Raw genomic sequence first — 26,524 nt, 5'->3', positions numbered from 1 at the left:
ATAGTTTCTAGAATATAGATCCTTTAACGTCTCTGGTTAAGTTAATTCCAAGGTAACATATGGTTTTTGGTGCTATTGTAAATGGGATGGATTCCCTAATTTCTCTTTCTTCAGTCTCGTTATTTGTGTATAGAAATGCAACTGATTTCAGAGCGTTGATTTTGTATCCCGCCACATTACGAATTGCTCTATAAATTCTAGTAGCATGGGAGTGGATTCTTTTGGGTTTTCCATATAGAGTATCATGTCATCTGCGAAGAGAGACATTCTGACTTCTTCTTTGCCGATTTGGATACCTTTTATCCCTTTTTGTTGTCTGATTCCTGTTGCAAGGACTTCTAGTACTATGTTGAATAATAATGCTGAAAGTGGGCATCCTTGTTGTGTTCCTCATCTTAAGGGAAAGGCTTCCAACTTTTCCCCATTGAGAATAATATTTGCTGTAGGCTTTTCATAGATGGTTTTTATGAAATTGAGGAATGTACCCTCTATTCCTACACTCTGAAGGGTTTTAATCAGGAAAGGATGCTGTATTTTGTCAAATGCTTTTTCTGCATCTATTGAGAGAATCACATGATTTCTGAATTGGTTCTTTCTGGATAAAATCTAAGACAGATAGATTTGCGAATGTTGAACCAACCTTGCATCCCAGGGATGAATCCCACTTGGTCATGATGAATAATCCTTTTAATGTACTGTTGGATTCTATTACCCAGGAAATTGTTGAGGATTTTGGCGTCCATCTTCATCAGGGAAATTGGACTGTGATTCTCCTTTTTGATGGGGTCTTTGCCTGGTTTGGGGATCAAGTAATATTGGCCTCATAGAATATGTTTGGTAGCTTTCCTTCTGTTTCGGTTTTTTGAAATAGCTTTAGGAGAATAGGTATTATTTCTTCTTTGAATGTTTGGCAGAATTCCCCAGGAAAACCATCCGGGCCTGGAGTTTTGTTATTTGGAAAGTTGTTTATCACGGACTCAATCTCTTCATAATTAATTGGCCTGTTTAAAAAATCAATTTCTTCCTGTTTCAGCCTTGGTAGTTTATAGGTTTCCAGGAAGGCCTCCGTCTCTTCCAGATTCCTTAATTTATTGGCATAAAGCTGTTGATAAAAATTTCTAATAATCCTTCCAATTTCATTGGTGTTGGTTGTGACCTCTCCTTTTTCATTCATAATTTTATTAGTTTGGGTCCTTTCTCTATTCTTTTGGATAAGTCTTGCCAGTGGTCTGTCAATTTTATGGATTCTCTCAAAGAACCAGCTTCTAGTTCTGTTGATCTGCTCTACTGTACTCCTGGTTTCTAATTCATTGATTTCTGCTCTAATCTTGGTCAACTGCTTCCTCCTGCGTGGATTAGGTCTGTCCTTCTCTTGCTGTTCCAGCTTCTTGAGGTGAGAATATAAAAACCGCATTTTAGATTTTTCTATTCTTTCGAGTGAGGCTTGGATGGCTATGTATTTCCCCCTTAGGACTGCCTTTGCAGTATCCCATAGCTTTTGTACCGTTGTGTTTTCATTCTCGTTGGTCTCCATAAATTGTTTAAATTGATTTTTGATTTCCTGGTTTATCGAATCATTCTTGAGCAGGATGGTTCTTAGTCTCGAAGTGTTTGAGTGTCTTCCAAATTGTTCCTTGTGGTTGAGTTCCAATTTCAGAGCGTTGTGGTCTGAGGATATGCAGGGAATAATTTCAGTCTTTTGGTATCAGTTGACACCTGTTTTGTGACCCAGAACATGGTCTATTCTTGAGAATGTTCCATGGGCATTAGAATAGAATGAGTATTCTTTCATTCTGGGGTGTAGTGTTCTATATATATCTATGATGTCCAACTCGTCGAGTATGGCATTCAAAGCCCTTATTTCTTTGTCGATTTTCTGCATGGGTGCTCTATTTCTGATAGTGGAGTGTTGAGGTCCCCTATTATTAATGTATTTTTATCTATATGTCTCTTTATTCTGGTTAAGAGTTGGCTTGTGTATCTTGCTGCTTCCCTGTTGGGGGCATAGATATTTATAATTGTCATATCCACTTGTTGGATACATCCTTTAAGAATAATATAGTGCCCTTCTGTGTCTCTAACTATACTCTTTAGTTTAAAATCTAATCTGTCTGATCNCTGTCTGATCTGAGAATTGCTACCCTAGCTTTCTTTTGGAGGTCCATTGGCGTGAAAGATGGTATTCCATCCCTTTACTTTCAGTCTGGATGTATCTTTAGGTTCAAAATGACTCTCTTGTAGACTGCAAATAGATGGGTCATGTCTTTTTCTCCAATCTGCTACCCTGTGGCATTTTATGGGAGCATTTAGGCCATTTACATTGAGACCGATTATCGAGAGAGATGATTTTAATGATGCCATGTTGCCAGTAAAGTCTTTGATTCTATAGATTGTGACTTCTGTTCTGTATCACTCTTGGGGCCTTTTTACTTTTATAGAACCCCCCCTTAATATATCTCCTGGAAGGCTGGTTTCGTGGTTATAATATTGGCCAATGACTGAAGATTCTGGAAGGTCTTTATTTCTCCATCCATTCTGAATGACAGCCTTGCTGGATAGAGGATCCTTGGCTGCATGTTTTCCTCTGAAAGAGTTTTAAAATGTCCCCCAACCTTTTCTCTCATTCCAGGTCTGTGTAGACAGGTCTGACGTAATTCTGATACCTTTGCCTTGGTACGTGAGAAATTTCCAATATTTGTGAATTGCACTATGACATGACGTGGCATAGGTTTGTCGTGGTTGAGCTTTGGAGGGGTCCTCTCTGCCTCTTGGACACGAATGTTTGTTTCCCTTGCTCTCTGCCTCTTGGACACGAATGTTTGTTTCCCTTGCTAGATTAGGGAAGTTCTCAGCTACAATTTGTTCAAATATCTCTTCTAGACCTCTGTGTTTCTCCACCCCCTCAGGGATGCTGATGATTCTGACACTGGAACGTTTCATTGAGTCAGTAATCTCCCGTAACCTACATTCCTGAGCATGGATTTTCTTGAGGCCAGATTCTGTTTTTGCTTTCTCTTCCACGAACCCATCCTCTAATTCACTGATATGTTCTTCTGCCTCATTCACCCTGGCCGTCAGTCTCTAGTTTTGACTGCATTTGGCTCATAGAATTTTTAATTTCTGCCAAATTCGTTCTCATTTCCGCCCTTAGAGATTCTATATTCTCATTAACATTTTCATTAATATTTTTTTCAAGCCTACACATCATCTTGACCATTGTTACTCTGAACTCCATTTCTGATAATTTGGTTATATCCATATCCATTAGTTCTGTGGCAGAGGCCACAGACTCATTGTCTTTTCTTTGTTGCGGGGATTTCTCCTCCTCGTCATTCTGATGAGGAGAGGTTGCGGGGCTGTCCAGAGCCCAAATTATTGACCGGGACCCAGGCAGTGCGCACTTGTTTTATAGGGACCTTAGGGATGTGGGCTTCTTGATTTTTTATCCTGCCTTCTGGGGGAGGGGCCTGCCACACCGATTCTCAGGCAACCCTGTTTGGGTAGAATCTCTGTGTCCCCTGGGAGAGGAGATGGGGATGGGCACCCTGTGATCCGGTATTTCGAGGCATTTGTTCTCTGGCGGCTTTCCCTGGCGGTCTGCTGTGCCTCCTCTGAGAGTCAGAGCAGTAGTAGCCGAGTCTCAGCCTCTGTCTCAGAACAGAGGGATCGCGGACCGTTCTCCACTGATGTTCTGGCACTTTAACTCTGTTTCTGTCGGTGTTGCTCAACCATGCAGCGTCCCGGGATGTGCGCCCCACACGTGGCATCCCAGCCCTCACTTCCAGGGCCGGTGTGTCTCTGTCCTTTGTGTTTCTAACACTGCCAGCCGCCAGCTACCAGCTGCCCCCGCACGCTCCCAGAATTCCCGGTCTCAGTCTGGTTCCAGTGAGCACACCGGAGCTCCAGTTTTCAGTCTGGTCATGTGCATTCCCCGGCTCCCGATCTCAGTCTGCTCTCTTGGGGGTGCTGGTCCGTGAGTCCGCCTGTTCCCCCGTGTAGGTGGCTAACGCTTCCCGGCGCCCAAACGCAGCAGCTCCCTCCCCCTTCCGTTTATCTTCCGATATCTGTGCGCGGTTTCACGGCTCCCCGCTTCGTACCTCAATACTCCGTGCTGGAGATTTTCATCTGTAGAGATCCAGATGTATCCTCCTGCGTCTCAGGCTGATTGCATGGATGTTCAGGCTGGTCTCGTACCTATCCAACTCGACTCAAGGGACTGGCTGAAAAACGGGTCCCCTACTCCTCCGCCATCTTAACTCCCTCCCAAAGAGTGGACCACATCTTCTTAATCCAGTCATCTGTTGAAGGGCATCTCGGCTCCTTCCATGATTTAGTTATTGTGGATAATGCTGCTACGAACATTGGGGTGCATAGGCCCTTCTCTTCACTACATCTTTATGTTTGGGGTAAATACCCAAGTGCAATGGCTGAACCATAGGGTAGCTCAATTTTTAACTTTTTAAGGGACCTCCACACTATTTTCCAGAGTGCTGTGCCAATTTGCATTCCCACCAACAATGTAAGTGGGATCACCTTTCTCCACATCCTCTCCAACATTTGTTGTTTCTTGCCTTGTCAATTTTTGCCATTCTAACTGGCGTAATGTGGTATCTTAGTGTGGTTTTGATTTGGATTTCTCTGATGGCTAATGATTTTGAACATTTTTTCATGTGTCTGTTAGCCATTTGTATGTCTTCACTGGAAAAGTGTCTGTTCATATCTTCTGCCCATTTTTTGATTTGTTTATTTGTTTCTTGTGTATTGAGTTTCAGAAGTTCTTTGTAGATCTTGGATAACTGTCTTTTATCTGTAGTGTCATTCACAAATATTTTCTCCCATTCCATGGGCTGACTGTTTCCTTGGCTGTGCAGAAGCTTTTTATCTTGATGAAGTCCCACAAGTTCATTTTATCTTTTGTTCCTCTTGCCTTTGGAGATGTGTCATGAAAAAAGTTGCTATGGCTGATGTCATAGAGGTTGGTACCTATGTTCTCCTCTAGGATTTTGATGGATTCCTGTCTGACATCAAGGTTTTTCATCCATTTGGAGTTTATCTTTGTGTATGGTTTGAGAGAGTGGTAGTTTCATTCTTTTGCATACAGCTGTCCAATTTTCCCACACCATTTGTTGGAGAGACATTTTTTCCACTGGATGTTTTTTTCCTGCTTTGTCAAAGATTAGTTGCCCAAAGAGCCGAGGGTCCATTTCTGGGTTGTGTGTTCTCTGTTCCATTGTTCTATGTGTCTGTTTTTGTGCCAGTACCATGCTGTCTTTGTGATCACAGCCTTGTACTATAGCTTGAAATCCGGCAACGTGATGCCCCCAGCTTTGTTTTTCCTTTTCAACAATTCCTTGGCGATTCGGGCCTTTTCTGGTTCCACACGAATTTAAGGGCTATTTGTTCCAGTTCTTTGAAAAATGTCATTGGTGTTTTGATCGGGATGGCACTGAAAGTGTACATTGCTCTGGGTAGCATGGACATTTTAACATGGTAATTCTTCCCATCCATGAGCATGGAATATTTTTCCATCTTTTTGTATCTTCCTCAATGTCTTTCAAGAGTGATTTGTAGTTTCTAGAATAGCTCCTTTACATCTCTGGTTAAGTTAATTCTGAGATAACGTATGATTTTTGGTGCTATTGTAAATGGAATGGATTCCCTAATTTCTCTTTCTTCAGTCTCACTGTTTGTGGAGAGAAATGCAACTGATTTCTGAGCATTGATTTTGTATCCCACATTACTGAATTGCTCTATAACTTCTAGTAGTTTGGGGCTGGATTCTTTTGGTTTTTCCATATAGAGTACCATGTCATCTGTGAAGAGAGACAGTTTGACTTCTTCTTTGCCGATTTGGATACCTTTATCCCTTTTTGTTGTCTGATTGCTGTTGCAAGGACTTCTAGTACAGGTTGAATAATAATGGCAAGAGTGGGCATCCTTGTCGTGTTCCTGATCTTAAGGGAAAGTCTTCCAGCTTTTCCCCATTGAGAATGATATTCGCTGTAGGCTTTTCATGGTTTTTATGAGATTGAGGAATGTACCCTCTATCCCTACACTCTGAAGGGTTTTAATCAGGAAAAGATGCTATATTTTGTCAAATGCTTTTTCTGCATCTATTGAGAGGATCATATGGTTTTTGACTCTTTTCTTGTTGATATGATCTATCACACGGATCGATTTCCGAATGTTGAACCTCCCTTGCATCCCAGGGATGAATCCCACTTGGTCATGATGGATAATCCTTTTAATGTACTGTTGGATCCTATTAGCTAGGATCTTATTGAGAATTTTGGCATCTATATTCATCAGGGATATCGGCCTGTAATTCTCCGTTTTGATGGCGTCTTTACCTGGTTTGGGGATCAAGGTAGTACTGGCCTCATAGAATGAATTTGGTAGTTTTCCTTCTGTTTCTATTTTTTGAAACAGCTTCAGGAGAATAGGTATTAGTTCTTCTTTGAATGTTTGGTAGAATTCCCTGGGGACCCATCAGGCCCTGGAGTCTTGTTTGTCGGGAGGTTTCTGATAACTGCTTCAATCTCTTCATAATTAATCAGTCTGTTTAAAAAATCAATTTCTTCCTGTTTCAGTCTTCGTAGTTTATAGGTTTCCAGAAAGTCATCCATTTCTTCCAGATTATTTAATTTATTGGCATAAAACTGTTGATAGAAGTTTTTCTAATGATCTTATTTCATTGGTGTTGGTTGTGACCTCTCCCTTTTCATTCATAATTTTGTTAATTTGGGTCCTTTCTCTATTCCTTTTGAATAAGTCTTGCCAGTGGCTTATCGATTTTATTTATTCTTTCAAAGAACCAGCTTCTAGTTCTGTTGATCTGCTCTACCATGCTGCTGGTTTCTAATTCATTGATTTCTGCTCTAATTTTGATCAACTGCTTTCTTGTGTGTGGATTAGGCCTATTCTTCTGCTCCTGTTCCAGCTTCTTGAGGTGAGAAGATAAAAACTGCATTTTAGATTTTTCTATTCTTTTGAGGGAGGCTTGGATGACTATGTATTTTTCCCCTTAGGACTGCCTTTGCAGCGTCCCATAGGTTTTGGACCACTGTGTTTTCATTCTCTTTGGTCTCCATAAATTGTTTAAATTGATTTTTAATTTCCTAGTTTACCCAATCATTCTTGAGCAGGATGGTTCTTAGTTTCCAAGTGTTTGAGTTTCTTCCAAATTTTTCCTTGTGATTGAGTTCCAATTTCAAAGCACTGTGGTCTGAGAATATGCAGGGAATAATTTTAGTCTTTTGGTATCAGTTGAGACCTGTTTTGTGACCCAGTATATGGTCTATTCTGGTGAAAGTTCCATGTGCATTCGAAAAGAATGAGTATTCTGTTGTTCTGGGGTGTAGTGTTCTGTATATATCTATGAGGTCCATCTGGTCTAGTATATCATTCAAAGCTCTTGTTTCTTTGTTGATTTTCTGCATGGGTGCTCTATTGCTGATAGTGGGTTGTTGAGGTCCCCTACTAATAATGTATTATTATATATATGTCTCTTTATTCTGGTTAAGAGTTGGCTTGTGTATCTTGCTGCTCCCCTGTTGGGGGCAAAAATATTTATAATTGTCATATCCACCTGTTGGATACATCCTTTAAGAATAATATAGTGCCCTTCTGTGTCTCTAACTATACTCTTTACTTTAAAATCTAATCTGTCTGATCTGAGAATTGCTACCCCAGCTTTTTTTGAGGTTCATTGGCATGAGAAATGGTTTTCCATCCCTTCACTGTCAGTCTGGATGTATCTTTAGGTTCAAGATGAGTCTCTTATAGACAGCAAATGGATGGGTCATGCCTTATTATCCAATGTGCAACCCTGTGGCGTTTTTGGGAGCATTTAGGCCATTCACACAGAGTGATTACTGAGAGATGTGATTTTAATGATGTCATGTTGCCTGTGAAGTCTTTGTTTCTATAGATTGTAAATTTCTGTTCTGTATCGCTCTTGGGGACTTTTTACTTTTATAGAACCCCCCCTTAATATCTCCTGTATGGCTGGTTTTGTGGTTATGAATTCCCTCAGTTTCTGCTGATACTGGAAGGTCCTTATCTCTCCATCAATAGTGAATGACAGCCTTGCTGGATAAAGCATCCTTGGCTGCATGTTCTTCTCAGATAGAGCTTTGAAAATATGCTGCCACCCCTTCCTAGCCTGCCATGTCTCTGTAGACAGTTCTGACGTTATTCTGATATTTTTTCCTCTGTACATGAGAAATTTTTTTCCCTGGCTGCTTTTAATACTGTATCCTTGGATCTAATATTTGTGAATTGCTCTATGACGTGACGTGGTGTAGGTTTGCCGTGGCTGACGTTGGGAGGGGTCCTCTCTGCCTCTTGGACACGAATGCTTCTTTCCTTTGTCAGATTAGGGAAGTTTTCAGCTACCATTTGTTCAAATCTCTCTTCTAGACCTCTCTCTTTCTCCACCCCCTCGGGGATGCCGATGATTCTGACAGTGGAACGTTTCACTGAGTATAATCTCTTGTAATCTACATTCTTGATATTGGATTTTTTTGAGCCAAGTTTCCATTTTAACTTTCTCTTCTACCATCCCATCCTCCAATTCACTAATTCGTTCTTCTGCCTCATTTACCCTGGCCATCAGAGCAGCTAGTTTTGTCTGCATTTGATTCATAGCATTTAATTTCTGCCAGATTCGCTCTCATTTCTGCCCTTAGAGATTCTATATTCTCGTTAATATTTTCATTAATATTTTTTCAAGTCTACACATCATCTTGACCATTGTTACTCTGAACTCCATTTCTGACAATTTGGTTATATCCATATCCATCAGTTCTGTGGCAGAGGCCACAGACTCATTATCTTTTCTTTGCTGGAGGGGATTTCTCCTCATCATCATTCTGATGAGGAGAGGTTGCGGGGATGCCCGGAGCCCAAATTATCGACCAGGACCGAGGCAGTGTACACTTGTTTTATAGGAACCCTAGGGATGTGGGCTTCTTGATTTTTCAGCTTGCCTTCGGGCGGAGGGGCCTGTCGCACTGATACTCAGGCAACCCTGTTTGGATAGAGTCACCCTGTCCTCTGCAAGGGGGGGATGATATTGGGCACAATGTGAGCTGGTATTTCTGGGCTTTTGTTCTCTGGTGCTTTCCCTGGCAGTTTTCTGTGACTCTTCTGAGAGTCAGAGCAGCAGTGGCTATATCCTAGCCTCTGTCTCAGAACAGAGAGATCGCAGTCCACTCTCCACTGAGCTCCTTGGCCACTTTAACTCTGTTTCTGTCGGTGCTGCCAAAAACCCTGCAGCGTCCCGGGTTGTGTGCCCCACAGCCTGTGTCCCAGCCCTCACTTCCAGGGCCAGCACACCTCTGTCCTTTGTGATTCTAGCACCACCAGCCACCCCTGGTTCCCGCACGTGCTCCCGAGCTCTGTTTCAGTGTGGTTCACACACACTCTGGGGTGCTGGTTTTCAGTCTGGTATCGCACGCGCTCCCAAGCTCCTGGTTTTAGTCCAGTTCCAGTGAGTGCTCCGGGGCTCTGGTTTTCGCTCTGGTCGCTCGCACGTTCCCAGGCTCATGGTCTCAGCCTGCTTTCTCGTGGGTGCTGGTCCTCGAGTCTGGTCTTCGAGTCCGGACCGCTCCCCAGTGCAGGTGGCTACTGCTTCCCGGTGCCCAAGCATGGCGGCTCCCTCCCCCATTCCATTTATCTTCTGATATCTGTGCACGGATTCACAGCTCCCCACTTCCTACCTCAATATTCAGCGTTGGAGATGTTCGTTTGTATAGATCCAGATGTATCTTACTGTGTCTCAGGCTGATTCCGTGGGTTTTCAGGATGGTCTGGTACATACCAGCTCGACTCAGGGGACCAGCTGAAAGAGCGGTCTCCTACTCCTTCACCATCTTTTTCTCTCTCCTCTTTTTTATTTTTTTAAATTTAAATTCAGTTAGCCAGCATATAAAACACCATTATTTTTTTGTTTGGTGCAAAATGGTGGTTTATTAAAGCACAGGGACAGGACCCATGGGCAGAAAGAGCTGCAGCACTGGGGTTGTCAGGGGTGGTGAGGGGTGGCTGATTATATACTGTGGGGTGGAGGAGGTAAGGAAAAGGAAGGTTTTCAAAAGGATTTTAATGTTAAAGATTCACAGGATACTGGAGGCCTTGCCATTTTTGAGTTAAGGTTGTCTTTCCCTCTAGCAAGGCATTAATATGAAGATAGTTGGGAACTTCGTGGAGGAACACTACACTCTGCCCACTTCAAGTATCTGTCAATGGGCCGCAGGTTATAAGGACATTTAATTGTATCTACATTTCCTTCTGGAAGCTAGGTTATTGATAGAAATGCTTTGTTCTTATAGATTCCTAAAACATTTAGTTTTTGATGTAATGTTCAATGATTCGTTAGTTCAGTATAACACCCAGTGCTCACCACAAGTGCCCTCCTTAATACCCATCACTCTTTACCCCGTCCCCCAACCCACCTCCCTTTCTGCAACCCTCAGTTTGTTTCCTGAAGTCAAGAGTCTCTCATGGTTTATCTCCCTCTCTGATTTCTTCCCATTCGGTTTTCCCTCCCTTTCCCTATGATCCTCTGTGTTATTCCTTAAGAAGAGTTAATACCTATTCTTCTGAAACTGTTCCAAAAAATAGAAATGGAAGGAGAACTTCCAAACTCATTCCATGAGGCCAGCATTATCCTGATTCCAAAACCAGACAAAGACCCCACTAAAAAAGACAACTAGAGGCCAATATCCCTGATTAACATGGATGTAAAAATTTTCAACAAAATACTAGCAAACACAGTTCAAAAGTACATTAAAAGAATCATTCACCAAGATCAAGTGCGATTTATTCCTGGGTTGCAAGGGTGGTTCAACATTTGCAAATCAATCAATGTGATACACATTAATAAAAGAAAGGATAAGAACCATATGATCTTCTCAACAGATGCAGAAAAATCATTTGACAAAGTACAACATACATTCATGATAAAGACCCTCAACAAAATACGTTCAGAGGGAACATAGTTCAACATAATGAAGGCCATACACAAAAAACACAAAGCTAATATCATCCTCAGTGGGGAAAAACTGAGAGCTTTTCCCCTAAAGGGGAAAAATCCTTTTCAGGAACACAAAAGGGATATCCAGTCTCACTACTGTTGTTTAACATAGCACTGGAAGTCCTAGCCTCAGCAACCAGACAACAAAAAGAAATAAAAGGCATCAAAATTGGCAAGGAAGAAGTCAAACTTTGACTCTTTGTAGATGACATGATACTCTATGTAGAAAACCCAAAAGACTCCACCAAAAAACTGCTAGAACTGATACAAAAATTTAGTCAAGTTGCAGGGTACAAAATCAATGTACAGAAATCTGTTGCATTTCTATACCAATAATGAAGTTTTAAAAAAAATTTTTATTTGAGTATAGCTGACATGGAATATTACATTAGTTTCAGGTGTACAACATGGTATTTCAACATCTCTATACATTATGCTATGCTCACCACAATTTCTGTCACCATATAACACTTTTACAGTATCACTGACTACATTCTTTATGCTGTACCTTTATTCCCCATGACTTATAATCCATAACTGGAAGCCTGACAATACTTAATTCTTGATTGGTACCTGGACCATGCCCCCACCAAAAAAAGCAAACAGACAAAAGCCACTATAAAGGACATTCTTGGGGAAAATTAGGGATATTTGAATATGAACTAGATATTTCATAAGTACTATTTGTATCATTTAAAGTTCTCAAATATAACAATTATATTGTGACTACGTGAAGAATGTCCTTTTTCTTAGAAGATACATACTCAAATACTTAACAGTGAAGTCTCAAAATGTCTAAAACTTACTTTTTTAATAATTTTTTATTATATTATATTAGTCACCATACAGTACATCCTGTTTTTTTTTAATTTTATTTTATTATATTGTGTTAATCACCATACAGTACATCCCCAGATTCCGATGTAAAGTTTGATGCTTCATTAGTTTTTTATGTAAAGTTTGATGATTTATTAGTTGCGTATAACACCCAGTACACCATGCAATACGTGCCCTCCTTACTACCCATCACCAGCCTATCCCAGTTAAAAGCAGGGCTGGGGGAAGAAAATGAGTTCAATATGGAAAAATTTTGGTAACTGGTAAATCTAAGGGAATGAATGTAAGTGTAACTTATATTATTCTTATAACCTGTCTATAGATTTGAAACTGTTCAAAATAAAAAACTAGATAAGAATCGGATGATTTTTTTATTATAATAATATTTTTTTATTATATTATGTTAGTCACCATACAGTACATCCCTGGTTTTGATGTAAAGTTCCATGATTCATTAGTTGCGTATAACACCCACTGGGGTGTTATACAGATGATTTTTTTAAATTTAAATTCAAGTTAGTTAATATATAGTGTATTATTGGTTTCAGGAGTAGATTTTAGTGATTCAGCACTTACATATAACACCCAGTGCTCATCACAGAAAGTGCCCTCCTTAATGTCCATCACCCATTTATCCCATTCCCAACGTATGCCCCCTCCAGCAACCCTCAGTTGGTTCTCTAAAGTTGAGTCTCTTATGGTTTGCTTCCCTCTGTTTTTATCTTATTTTATTTTTCCTTCCCTTCCCCTATGTTGATTTATTTTGTTTCTTAAATCCTACATGACTGAAATCATATGGTATTTGTCTTTCTCTAACTGACTTATTTTGAATCAGATTTTTTTAAAAACATTTATTTATTTGAGAAAGAGAAAGAGAGAGAGAGTGTGTGTGTGTGTGTGTGTGTGTGTGACACACAGAGCAGGGGGAGGGAGGGGGAGGGAGGGGGAGAGAGAGAGAGAGAATCTCAAGCAGACTGCCCACTGAGTGAGGAGCCCAACGTGGAGCTCGTTCTCATGACCCTGAAATCATGACCTGAGCTGAAATCAAGAGTCAGACACTTAACCGACTGAGCCATTTGTCTTTCTCTAACTGACTTATTTTGAATCAGATTTTTTTTAAAACATTTATTTATTTGAGAAAGAGAAAGAGAGAGAGAGTGTGTGTGTGTGTGTGTGTGTGTGTGACACACAGAGCAGGGGGAGGGAGGGGGAGGGAGGGGGAGAGAGAGAGAGAGAATCTCAAGCAGACTGCCCCACTGAGTGAGGAGCCCAACGTGGAGCTCGTTCTCATGACCCTGAAATCATGACCTGAGCTGAAATCAAGAGTCAGACACTTAACCGACTGAGCCACCCAGGTGCCCTAGATGATTTTTTTTTAAGGACTACACAGAAAAATTATCCCCAAACCAAGAATGTTGCATCTGCCATTCAGTTATGGTTGAAGGGCCATAACTTGAGTCTTTACTGTTTCCTACTTCCTCTTTTTTCATTCTTTCTCAAATCTCTTATCAGGCTTTCACTCTTACCACTCTACACTGTTCCTAACAAGATCTTCATTCTTACTCAACTTCAACACCAGACATACTTAATTAGTCTGTCCTCTAAATATTTTTTTATTGGTCTCCAAGACCCTACTGTTTCATTACCTACCTACCTCCCTGGCTACAACTTTTCAGATTCTTTCCACTGATTCTCCTCTGCATCCTATCTTTAAACACTACAGTTTCCCAGCACTCTGTCTTCACCTCACTTCTTCTTCATCTATAATAATTCCTTTTCTGTTCGTATCCAGCCCTACAGCTTTAAATATCATGTGAAAGCTGATGACTTCTAAATCTATGTCTGAAGCTCCAAAATCTCCCCAGAACTCCACATTCATAGTCAACTGCTTACCTGACATCTTCACTTGCGTATCTAAGAGTCATTTCAAATTTAACATGTCCAAAATTGAATCCTTTGATTTCCTCTCCAAAACATATCCCTTCCCAAACTTACACATTTCAGTGAATGGCAACCACATCCTCACAGTTATTGAAACAAAAAATCCTGGAGTCATCTTCAATTCCTCTTTGTCTCCTCTACATGCTCGGGAAATCCAGCTCTAACTTCAAAATATACACTGCACCTTACTGCTTCTTATCACTCCAGTGAATACATGAATCCAAGTTATCATTTTGTCTTCCGTGGACTCCTATAATATTCTACCAAGTCTCCTTGTTTCTGATCTTGCCCCACTATAGTTCTAGTCTCAACAAAGCAGCCTAGAGTAACATTTTTAAAATTACACATGTCCCTTCTCCTTCTGAAAGTTTTTAGTGGCTCCCTGGCTCATTCAATAAAAGATAACACCCCTGACATGGCCAACAAGGCCTGACAATATTTATCCCCTTGCTGCCACTCTGGACTCCTCTCCTTTTACTGATCTCACCTCCACACACTGTAGTCAAAGCATCTCCCTTACTATACCTGAACAAGACAGGCACACTTTGCATGTAAAGGATTAGAGTAGAGACAAAGCTCATGAATTAATAGTATTTAAGGGCTTGGAATAGGAATAGGAGTCTGAAAAGTATAAAAAAGGTGGGCCCAAGAAGAAGAATGGAAACAAGAATCATCACAGAAATTAAGGAGGAAAAAAGATACTAAAAAGAGATGTATCATCAAGGTAGTATTTATAAGAGTGAGGGGAAAAGGATAAAAGAGAATTAAAACAGGAAACAAACTAAAAATACCATAAAGAAATGGGAAATACACTAACCCATTATAAATTTCTATTTCTGGATGATAGTATTGAGTGTTTTCATTTATTTTTCTAACATCCTTTGTGTTTTCAGAGGTTTACACTTTGTTACACATTTCACTTTTGCCCACATACCTTTGGTTTGGTCCTTTATCCAAGGGCATGGCCCTACATATAGGGTATGTTCCTTTAGGGATCTCAACAGAAGGCCCAAATATTTTACCAAGGCCCCTATAACTTGACAGTCCCTGAACACTAATATTTTTTCACCAATATTAAGTGGCTGGTAAAGTCTACTCAATTTGCAAGCTGTACTGTTCTACTAAGATTCCTGGAGCCTTACACAGTCCAAAAGAAGCTAGAACTCATTCAAGTACTTAGGGGGAATTTGTAAGCAGATTAAGGTCTTAATTCTCTGAGGTTCTCTACTCTCTGGGTTTTAACCTCTTACTTCTTATCAGTCTCCCTGAGAGTTCCAAACTCCAAAGTCTGTTTCCTCATCCCTGAAAGATTACCACTTTCTGTTTGGTATCTGCTTGCTGCACAACATCACAGCAAACTGAAGAATTTTCTGTGGGGAAAAAAAGTCAAAGTAAACATGAACTCTTCCCATATGCATCCCCCCTTCCTTCAAGAATCAAAGTTCCTCAAGATCCTCCCTATGTTTGAAGAAAAGAGAGAGAGAGAGAAGCAAACCAAGAGACAGACTCTTAACTACAGAGAAAAAACTGGTTGCAGAGGGTGAGGGGTGGGGAAATGGGTGAAATAGGTGATGGGGATTAATGAGGGCACTTGTGATGAGCACTGGGTGTTGTATGGAAGTGTTGAATCACTCAATTCTGCACCTGAAATTAATATTACACTGTATGTTAACTAACTGGAATTTAAATAAAAACTTGGAGAAAGAAGATCCTCCTACATTGACTGCTCTTCAACACCTGAAGACAATTTTTTAAATGCTTTCTTCATATTTTAGAAATATAATTCTGGGGGTGCCTGGGTGGCACAGCGGTTAAGCATCTGCCTTCGGCTCAGGGCGTGATCCCGGCGTTGCGGGATCGAGCCCCACATCAGGCTCCTCTGCTATGAGCCTGCTTCTTCCTCTTCCACTCCCCCTGCTTGTGTTCCCTCTCTCACTGGCTGTCTCTATCTCTGTCGAATAAATAAATAAAATCTTAAAAAAAAAAAAAGAAATATAATTCTGGGCCATCAAACTGCAAGAGGTTTGTAAACTGAATTGATTCTATGTAGCTTTCTAAGATGTATATCAAAAAGACTGTTTCTCTGCTCCCTTGGAGAAAGAGTGCTTCCTACAAATATGGCTGCTCTATATAATTCTTTAAGCTGAATCTCCTTTGCCTTCCTGAAACAAACTGAATCTAGGTATGGATTTTCTGCTAGCAAAGTGGTCCCCAATTTCCTTTACAACTATTATAAATAGGAACATTGCTCCTCGATTTAAGATGAGTCCCTTATTATCAGGAAATATATGATTTTGCTGGCATCTTCTGAGGCACTCTATTTCTCGATCCCAAACATTCTACCTCCTTTTCTCATCTCACTTCCATGTAGTTTCTGCCACATATCAGTTCTCATCAGTCCCATTATTAAACTAAGTGTTATAAATTAGGGGTATTATTTTTGTGTTTCAAGGTGAGACATTCACATTCAGAAAATGTATTTTATTAGTAATTTCAGAAATATATGCCTTCCTAGACACTCCCTTTTCCTTTTTCCATACAACTTCTATCCAATCTTGATGCTTTTGGCAGTTCTTACCTATAAATTTGAAGTAGTAGATTATATGTTGCAAAGGTTCACTGAAAGGATTTTGGAGTTTCCTGTCTCTATATCCTTCTGTCTGATATTTTATAAAAGAAGAAGGGGAACAATAAAAAGTATGCTGGTCATGCATTCATATCAGAATCTTCTTAGTTATTCGTCTTACTATGCCTCAATAACAAATTTTATCTTAGAAGGCATACCAGTCACTTACTAATACTTCTCATCTCTAAATCCACCCTTCTAAGCACTGATTCTGAGGCTGGAACTTGCCAACTTTGCTTCACAAACTCCTTTGTCTGGTGGGGGGCACTAGAAAGATACTGGGGAAAAGGAAAAAAGAAGTGTTTTCTGCTGTTCTTGTAAACTGCTCCACCATAGAAAACTGGTTCCAGCCTCCAGTTGCTTTTGACATTCCCAGAAACAGCCTCACTGCTCTTCTACATACATACCAGCAGCAGCCATGTGATGTCCTCTCCTCAGAATTTGAGCTCCAGTGTCTCAAGATCCATCTTCCAAGTTCCTGAGTTCTGGTATCACCAACCTATTATCTTTTGTTTCCCCAGCCATTAGAGTATAGACTTCTTTCTGCAGTTATTATTTTGGGTTATATCGATATTTCCTCTTTTTTCTTTCATTTTTCAAACAGGTGTGTACACAATTCCCTACATTAAAATCTAGCATATAAAGTGACTCATAAGTTTCTCTTTTCCTGACTCAACCCTAACTAAACTCTGATGTTTCCTCAACCTCTGTTCAAAAGTGTTATTTCTAGTACAAAAAGCTATCACATAGTATCTTAAATTTTTTATTTTAAAATGATAAATTTTGAAAAATAAAATCACAATTTTATAGTAATACATACTTATTACTTTTAAAATTAGGGCATGACAGTAAAGAATTTCTAAAAATCACTCATAATCTGAATGCAAAAATAACAAATGTTAACATTTTGATATTTTACATCTTGTCTCTCTTCTATCAGAGATTGTGCTTGTTATCCTATCAGAAACTATTCTCAAAATGTAAATTATTGTAAAAAACATGCTGCATGCATAATTGTTTTTATAAAATTCACAACACCCCAAGTTACCTTTCCAGTATACAAGAAAACAGATTAAAATTGTTGGTATTTTAAGAAGTGGTTATGTCCTCAGAATATGATAAAGCAATAAGGCAAATTTATTTTTTGGCAGGAAAACATGTTAATAGCATATTTTATACTACAAACCAAAAAGAAAAAACCTTCCTCTGCAAGCTATAAAAATTATAAATAAATTTAGTAAGGTCAACTACTCACCCCCTATTACTGACAATTGCCTTTTTCAAGTGAATGTAATTTGCAGGAAAGATCCCCTGTAAAAGAGAAAAGATTTCTCATTAGAAAAGGAAATTTGTGATTAACATCTAATATATACTAAAATAGCAGCCAGATTTCAGCATGGAAATACTCTATCAACAATACAGCAGACGGGAGCTTGCGTGGTTCAGTCAGTTAAGCATCTGCTTTAGGCTCGGGTCCTGGGATGGAGACCTGCATTAGGCTCCCTGTTCAGCGGGGAGCCTGCCGTCCCTCACCCTCTGCCTGCCACCCCCCTGCTTGTGCTTGTGCTCTTTCTCTCTCAAATAAATAAATAAAATCTTTTAAAAAACCAATATAATAGATATCTTGATGAAGCAACCACTTTGCATATTAAGAATGCAAAGTTGCACAAACTATATACACTAGATAGGAATTTCATTGTCATTCACACTCAGAGTCTATCCTCAGAAGAAAACTGTGATCTTAAGCAACTACCAAAAAGATTTTTTAAGTTACAGATTGGAAATATTCCATCTAATCACTCCCAGGATATAGACTTATAGAGCTTGGCATGTATCTATAAAACCAACAATATCACCTAACCAGCTATTATCACCAATGCTATCCAGCTCTAAGCTGGAGAAAGAATTCTCAGACTCTGGCTCACATTTATATTCACAAAAATGAATCAATTTGGAAGTTTCCATAAACATTTCTTCTTTCACTCTTCCATTAGAGTTTCCGTTTTGATATTTGCCATAATTTGATTTCAATTCCTAAGGGATAAAAAAATGAATTGTTTTAAAAAACAATTAAGTTTTCCAATCAGTTCTTCATTCCTTTTCCTGATGTATGAAAATCCCTTCAAATAAAACACAAATGGTCTAAATTTTTTTTTATACTTTGTATATACCACTGCCAATAACAAATCTATATCAGACAAGGCCATCAGCAGCTGGACTACAGTAAAGCATTTTATAGTTTTCAATGTACAGATCTTTTCACCTCCTTGGTTAAGTTTATTCCTAAGTTTGTACTTGCTTTCAATGCTATTTTGAATAAGACTGTTGCCTTTCTTTTTTCAGATATGTCACTGTTAGTGAACAGAAACACAACTAAATTGTGTTAATTTTGCATCCTGCAACTTTACTAAATTTTTCATTAGTTTTAACAGTTTTTTTGGTGGAGTCTATAGGATTTTCTACATATATTATATCATCTGCAAGCACTTACAATTTTACTTCTTCCTTTCTTATTTGGATACCTTTTGTTTCCTTTTCTTACCTGCTCATTCTGGCTAGGACTTCCAGTACTCTAACAGGAGTGGTGACAGTGAGCCCCCTTGTCCTGTTGCTCACCTTAGAGAAAAAGCTTTCAATACCATTGAGTATGATATTATCTGTGGGCTTGTCATATCATGGCCTTTATTATGTTGAGGCAGGTTCCTTCTAAACCCAATTTGCTAAGTTTTATTCATGAAAGGATGTTGCATTTTGTCAAATGCTTTTTCTGCATCTACTGAAATGATTACATGATTTTTATCTTTCATTCTATCAATGAAGTGTATCACATTTATTAGTTTGATAATGTTGAACCATCCTTTTGTCCCTTGGATTAACCCCACTTGATCATGGCATATGATCCTTTAAAAATGCTGTTAAATTCAGGTTGCTGATATTTGGTTGATAATTTTTGCATCTGTATTCATCAGGGATATTGCCTTTGGTTTTCCTTTCCTTTAGTGTCCTTATCTGGCTTGGATATCAGGGTATTACGGGCCTCATGAAATGAGTCTGGAAGTGTTCCCTACTCTCCAATTTTCTGGAAGAGTTTGAGAAGAACTGGTATTGACTTTTTAAAGTTTGGTTGAATTCACCAGTAAAGTCATCAGGTCCTGGACTTTTATTTGTTAGAAGATTTTGGTTGCCTGAGGACTTCAGAGGGGAGAGGGGTGGGGGACTGGGATAGGCTGGTGATGGGTATTAAGGAGGGCACCTATTGCATGGTGCACTGGGTGTTATACGCAAGTAATGAATCATGGAATTTTACATTAAAAACTAGGGATGTAGTGTATGGTGACTAACATAATATAATAAAAAAAGAAGATTTTGGTTGCTCATGCAATCTCCTTACTCATTATTTGGATGATTAACAGTTTTTTTTATTTCTTCCTGATTTATCCTTGGTAGGTTATATGTTTCTAGGAATCCATCCATTTCCTCCAGGTTATCCAGTTTGTTGGCATTAACTGTTCATAGCATTCTCCTATAATCCTTTCTATTTCTATGGTGTAGTTTTTATTGTTTCCTATTTCATGTCTCATTTTACTTGAGTCTTTCCTCTTTTTCCTTTAGTCTATCTAAGGATTTGGCAATCGTAAGGAAAAAAAAAACAGTTCTCAGTTTGGTTAATCTTTTCTGGTCTTTATTTCACTTTTTCCACTCTGATCTTTGTTATTTCATTCCTTCTGCTAAATTTGAGCATAGTCTGTTCTTTTTCTAGATCCTTGAGATGTAAAGTTAGGTTGTTCATTTGACATCTTTCTTTTTTCATACTGTAGGCATGTATTACTATAAAATTCCCTCTTACAACTGCTTTTGCAGCATCCCACAGTATGCTGTTTCCATTTTAATTTGTCAAGGTATTTTTTAATTTCCTTTGTGATTTTTTTGACCCACTGGTTGTTCAGAACTGTATTGTTTAATTTGCACATATTTGTGAATTTTCCAGTTTTTGTCCCATTATTGATTTCTACTTTCATATACTGTAGTCTGAAAGATACATGGTATAATTTCAATCTTCTTAAATTTGCTAAGCCTTGCTATGTGACCTGTCATAGGATCTACTCTGGAGAATGTTCCATCTTCAGTTGAGAAGAATGTATATCCTGCTCCTGGTGAATGAAATGTTCTATCTATGTCTGTGAGGTTCATTTGGTCTAAAGTACAGTTCAAGTACAGTACAGTTTGTTGATTTTCTGCTCAGATAATCTATCTACTAAAGAAGTCTCCCAATGCTATTGTATTATCTAATTCTCCCTTCAAATCTGTATTTGTTTCATATACTTATTATATATTAATATATTAGTTTCTGATGCATCTTTATGAATGATTGTTATATCTTCTTGATGAGATGATCCCTTTATCATTATATAATGACCTTCTTGGTCTCTATATATAGTTTTTGTCTTAGAGTCTATTTTATCCAGTGTAAGTATAGGTACCTGTGCTCTCTTTTGGTTTCCACTTGCAGAAATATCTTTTTTTTATTATATTATGTTAATCACCATACAGTACATCCCCGGATTCCGATGTACAGTTCGATGCTTCATTAGTTGCGTATAATACCCAGTGCACCATGCAATACGTGCCCTCCTTACTACCCATCACCAGTATCCCATTCCCCCACCCCCTCCCCTCTGAAGTCTTCAGTTTGTTTCTCATAGTCCATAGTCTCTCATGTTTCATTCCCCCTTCTGATTACCCCCCTTTTCTTTATCCCTTTCTTCCCCTACCGATCATCCTAGTTCTTATGTTCCATAGATGAGAGAAATCATATGATAATTGTCTTTCTCTGCTTGACTTATTTCACTTAGCATTATCTCCTCCAGTGCCGTCCATGTTGCAGCAAATGTTGAGAATTCGTTCTTTCTGATAGCTGAGTAATATTCCATTGTATATATGGACCACAGCTTCTTAATCCAGTCATCTGTTGAAGGGCATCTCGGCTCCTTCCATGATTTGGCTATTGTGGACAATGCAGCTATGAACATTGGGGTGCATATGGCCCTTCTCTTTACTACGTCTGTATCTTTGGGGTAAACACCCAGTAGTGCAATGGCTGGGTCATAGGGTAGTTCAATTTTTAACTTTTTAAGGGACCTCCACACTGTTTTCCAGAGTGGCTGTACCAACTTGCATTCCCACCAACAATGTAGGAGGGATCCCCTTTCTCCACATCCTCTCCAACAATTGTTGTTTCTTGCCTTGTCTATCTTTGCCATTCTAACTGGCGTAAGGTGGTATCTCAGTGTGGTTTTGATTTGAATTTCCCTGATGGCTAATGATTTTGAACATTTTTTCATGTGTCTGTTAGCCATTTGTATGTCTTCATTGGAAAAGTGTCTGTTCATATCTTCTGCCCATTTTATGATTTGTTTATTTGTTTCTCGTGTATTGAGTTTGAGAAGTTCTTTGTAGATCTTGGATACCAGTCCTTTATCTGTGGTGTCCTTTGCAAATATATTCTCCCATTCCGTGGGCTGTCTCTTAGTTTTTTTGACTGTTTCCTTGGCTGTGCAGAAGCTCTTTATCCTGATAAAGTCCCATAAGTTCATTTTATCTTTTATTTCTCTTGCCTTTGGAGATGTGTCGTGAAAAAGGTTGCTCTGGCCGATGTCATAGAAGTTGTTGCCTATGTTCTCCTCTAGAATTTTGATGGATTCCTGTCTCACATTGAGGTCTTTCATCCATTTGGAGTTTATTTTTGTGTATGGTGTGAGAGAGTGGTCAAGTTTCATTCTTTTGCATGTAGCTGTCCAATTTTCCCAGCACCATTTATTGAAGAGACTGTCTTTTTTCCACCGGATGTTTTTTCCTGCTTTATCAAAGATTAGTTGCCCAAAGAGCCGAGGGTCCATTTCTGGGTTCTCTATTCTGTTCCATTGGTCGATGTGTCTGTTTTTGTGCCAGTACCATGCTGTCTTTGTGATCACAGCTTTGTAGTACAGCTCGAAATCCGGCATTGTGATGCCCCCAGCTTTGTTTTTCCTTTTCAACAGTTCCTTGGAGATTCGGGGCCTTTTCTGGTTCCATACAAATTTAAGGACTATTTGTTCCAGTTCTTTGAAAAATGTCCTCGGTATTTTGATCGGGATAGCATTGAAAGTGTAGATTGCTCTGGGTAGTATGGACATTTTAACTATGTTAATTCTTCCAATCCATGAGCATGGAATATTTTTCCATCTTTTTATGTCTTCCTCAATATCTTTCAAAAGTGATCTATAGTTTCTAGCATATAGGTCCTTTACGTCTCTGGTTAAGTTAATTCCAAGGTAACGCATGGTTTTTGGTGTTATTGTAAATGGGATGGATTCCCTAATTTCTCTTTCTTCAGTCTCGTTATTCGTGTATAGAAATGCAACTGATTTCTGGGCATTGATTTTGTATCCTGCCACCTTACTGAATTGTTCTATAACTTCTAATAGTTTGGGAGTGGATTCCTTTGGGTTTTCCATATAGAGTATCATGTCATCTGCAAAGAGAGACAGTTTGACTTCTTCTTTGCCGATTTGGATACCTTTGATCCCTTTTTGTCTTCTGATTGCTGTTGCAAGGACTTCTAGTACTATGTTGAATAATAGTGGCGAGAGTGGGCATCCTTGTCGTGTTCCTGATCTTAAGGGAAAGGCTTCCAGCTTTTCCCCATTGAGAATAATGCTTGCAGTAGGCTTTTCATAGATGGCTTTTATGAGATTGAGAAATGTACCCTCTATTCCTACACTCTGAAGGGTTTTAATCAGGAAAGGATGCTGTATTTTGTCAAATGCTTTTTCTGCATCAATTGAGAGGATCATATGGTTCTTGAGTCTTTTCTTGTTGATATGATGTATCACATTGATTGATTTGCGAGTGTTGAACCATGCTTGCATCCCAGGTATGAATCCCACTTGGTCATGATGGATAATCCTTTTAATGTACTGTTGGATTCTATTAGCAAGGATCTTGTTGAGGATTTTGGCATCCATATTCATTAGAGAAATCGGTCTGTAATTCTCCTTTTTGAGGGGGTCTTTGCCTGGTTTGGGGATCAAGGTAATATTAGCCTCATAGAATGAGTTTGGTAGCTTTCCTTCTGTTTCTATTTTTTGAAATAGCTTTAGGAGAATAGGTATTATTTCTTCTTTGAATGTTTGGTAGAATTCCCCAGGAAAACCGTCTGGGCCTGGAGTTTTATTATTTGGAAGGTTGTTTATCACTGACTCAATTTCTTCATAGTTAATTGGCCTATTTAAGAAATCTATTTCTTCCTGTTTCAGTCTTGGTAGTTTATAGGTTTCCAGGAAGGCCTCCATCTCTTCCAGATTGTTTAGTTTTTTGGCATATAGCTGTTGATAAAAGTTTCTAATAATCCTTGCAATTTCAATGGTGCTGGTCGTGACCTCTCCCTTTTCAGTCATAATTTTAATAATCTCAGTCCTTTCTCTTTGTTTTTGGACAAGTTTTGCCAGTGGTCTATCAATTTTATGGATTCTCTCAAAGAACCAGCTTCTAGTCCTGTTGATCTGCTCTACTGTGGTTCTGGTCTCTAATTCATTGATTTCTGCTCTAATCTTGGTCAACTCCTTCCTTGTCAGTGGGTTAGGCCTGTCCCTCTGTTGCTGTTCCAGTTTCTTGAGGTGAGAATATAGAAACTGCATTTTAGATTTTTCTATTCTTTTGAGTGAGGCTTGGATGGCTATGTATTTCCCCCTTAGGACTGCCTTTGCAGTATCCCATAGGTTTTGGACCGTTGTGTATTCATTCTCGTTGGTCTCCATAAATTGTTTAATTTGTTTTTTGATTTCCTGGTTTATCGAGTCATTCTTGAGCAGGATGGTTCTTAGCCTCCAAGTGTTTGAGTTTCTTCCAGGTTTTTCCTTGTGGTTGAGTTCCAATTTCAGAGCGTTGTGGTCTGAGAATATGCAGGGGATAATTTCAATCTTTTGGTATTGGCTGAGACCTGTTTTGTGTCCCAGAGCATGATCTATTCTTGAGAATGTTCCATGGGCATTTGAATAGAATGAGTATTCTTTGGTTCTGGGGTGTAGTGTTCTATATATATCTATGAGGTCCAACTCGTCGAGTATGGCATTCAAAGCCTTTGATTCTTTGCTTAGTTTTTGCCAGGGTGTTCTGTCTATTTCTGATAGTGGGGTGTTGAGGTCCCCTACTATTACTGTGTTCTTATCTATATGTCTCTTTATTTTGGTTAAGAGTTGGCTTGTGTATCTTGCTGCTCCCCTGTTGGGGGCATATATATTAATAATTGTCATATCCACTTGTTGAATACTTCCTTTAAGAATAATATAGTGCCCTTCTGTATCTCTCTCTATGGCCTCTAGTTTAAAATCCAGTCTATCTGATATGAGAATTGCTACTCCAGCTTTCTTTTGAGGTCCATTTGCGTGGAAGATGGTACTCCATCCCCTTACTCTAAGTCTGAATGCATCTTTGGGTTCAAAATGAGTCTCTTGTAGACAGCAAATGGATGGGTCATGTCTTTTTATCCAATCTGCAACCCTGTGGCGTTTTATGGGAGAGTTTAAGCCATTTAGATTGATAGAGATTATTGACAGATATGATTTTAATGATGCCATTTCTCTTTAAAGTCTTTGTATCGGTTGTGACTTGCTGCTCTGTATCACTCTTGGGGCCTTTTTACCTTTATAGAGCCCCCCTTAATATCTCCTGTAGGGCTGGTTTCGTGGTTACGAAATTGGTTAATGATTGGCGATTTTGGAACGTCTTTATTTCTCCATCAATTCTGAATGACAGCTTTGCTGGATAAAGGATCCTTGGCTGCATGTTTTTCTCTGAAAGAGCTTTAAAAATGCCCCCCCAAGCCTTTCTCTCATTCCAGGTCTCTGTAGACAGGTCTGACGTAATCCTGATACCTTTGCCTTGGTACGTGAGAAATTTCTTTGCCCTGGCCGCTTTCAATACTGTATCCTTGGATCTAATATTTGCGAATTGCACTATGACATGCCGTGGCGTAGGTTTGTCCTGGTTGAGCTTGGATGGGGTCCTCTCTGCCTCTTGGACACGAATGCTTGTTTCCCTTGCTAGATTAGGGAAGTTTTCAGCTACAATTTGTTCAAATATCTCTTCTAGACCTCTGTTTTTCTCCACCCCTTCAGGGATGCCGATGATTCTGACATTGGATCGTTTCATAGAGTCAGTAATCTCCCGTAATCTACATTCGTGGGCGTGGATTTTTTTAAGACCAGCTTCTATTTTCGTTTTTTCTTCTACTAACCCATCCTCCAATTCGCTAACGCGTTCCTCTGCCTCGGTGACCCTGGCCGTCAGAGCCTCTAGTTTTGACTGCATTTGGCTCATAGAATTTTTAATTTCTGTCAGATTCGCTCTCATTTCTGCCCTTAGGGATTCTATATTCTCAGCAACGCTTTCTCTGATGCTTTTTTCAAGTTTACTCATCATCTTGACCATTGTTGCTCTGAATTCCATTTCTGATAATTGGGATACATCCATATGTATTAATTCTGTGGCCGAGGCCAATTCTGTGGCAGAGGCCACAGACTCATTATCTTTTCTTTGCTGGGGGGGACTTCTCCTTCTCGTCATTCTGATGAAGAGAGATTGCAGGGTTGTCCAGAGCCCAAGTGTTGACTGGGACCCAGGCCGTGCGCCCTTGTTTTATAGAGATCTTAGGGATGTGGGCTTCTTCCTTAAAGAGTTTATTTATTTATTTGAGAGAGAGAGAGACAGTCAGCAAGAAAGGGAACCCAAGCAGAGGAGTGGGAGAGGAAGAAGCAGGTTCCCGGTGGAGAAGCCCGATGAAGGACTCCTTACGGAGCGTTGTGATCACACCCTAATCCGAAGACAGGTGCTTGGTGACTGCGCCACTCAGGCGCTCCGGGTTGTGGGCTTCTTGATTTTTCAGCCTGCCTTCTGGGGGAGGGGCCTGCCTGCAGGTACTCAGAAAACCCTGTTTGGGTAGAGTCTCTGTGTCCCTTGCGAGGGGGGATGGGGATGGGCACCCTGTGAGCCGGTATTTCCGGGCTTTTGTTCTCTGGCGGCTTTCCCTGGCGGTTTGCTATGCC

The 26,524-nt window shown here is 39.6% G+C and overlaps 1 protein-coding gene across 1 annotated transcript in view; it reads right to left on the bottom strand.

Moving 5' to 3' along the window:
* The window catches only part of DOCK3 (dedicator of cytokinesis 3), a 480,644-nt gene that overhangs the window by 342,771 nt on the left and 111,349 nt on the right, over nucleotides 1-26,524 (bottom strand). The window contains exon 4 of the mRNA XM_034658384.1: nucleotides 17,698-17,753. Coding sequence (XP_034514275.1) covers nucleotides 17,698-17,753 — 56 coding nt within the window. The remainder of the gene's footprint in view (nucleotides 1-17,697; nucleotides 17,754-26,524) is intronic.

This window comes from Ailuropoda melanoleuca, chromosome 4 (genome assembly GCF_002007445.2).
Source record: "Ailuropoda melanoleuca isolate Jingjing chromosome 4, ASM200744v2, whole genome shotgun sequence".
NCBI lineage: Eukaryota > Metazoa > Chordata > Mammalia > Carnivora > Ursidae > Ailuropoda > Ailuropoda melanoleuca.
This window is presented reverse-complemented; position numbering and strand designations above follow the sequence as displayed.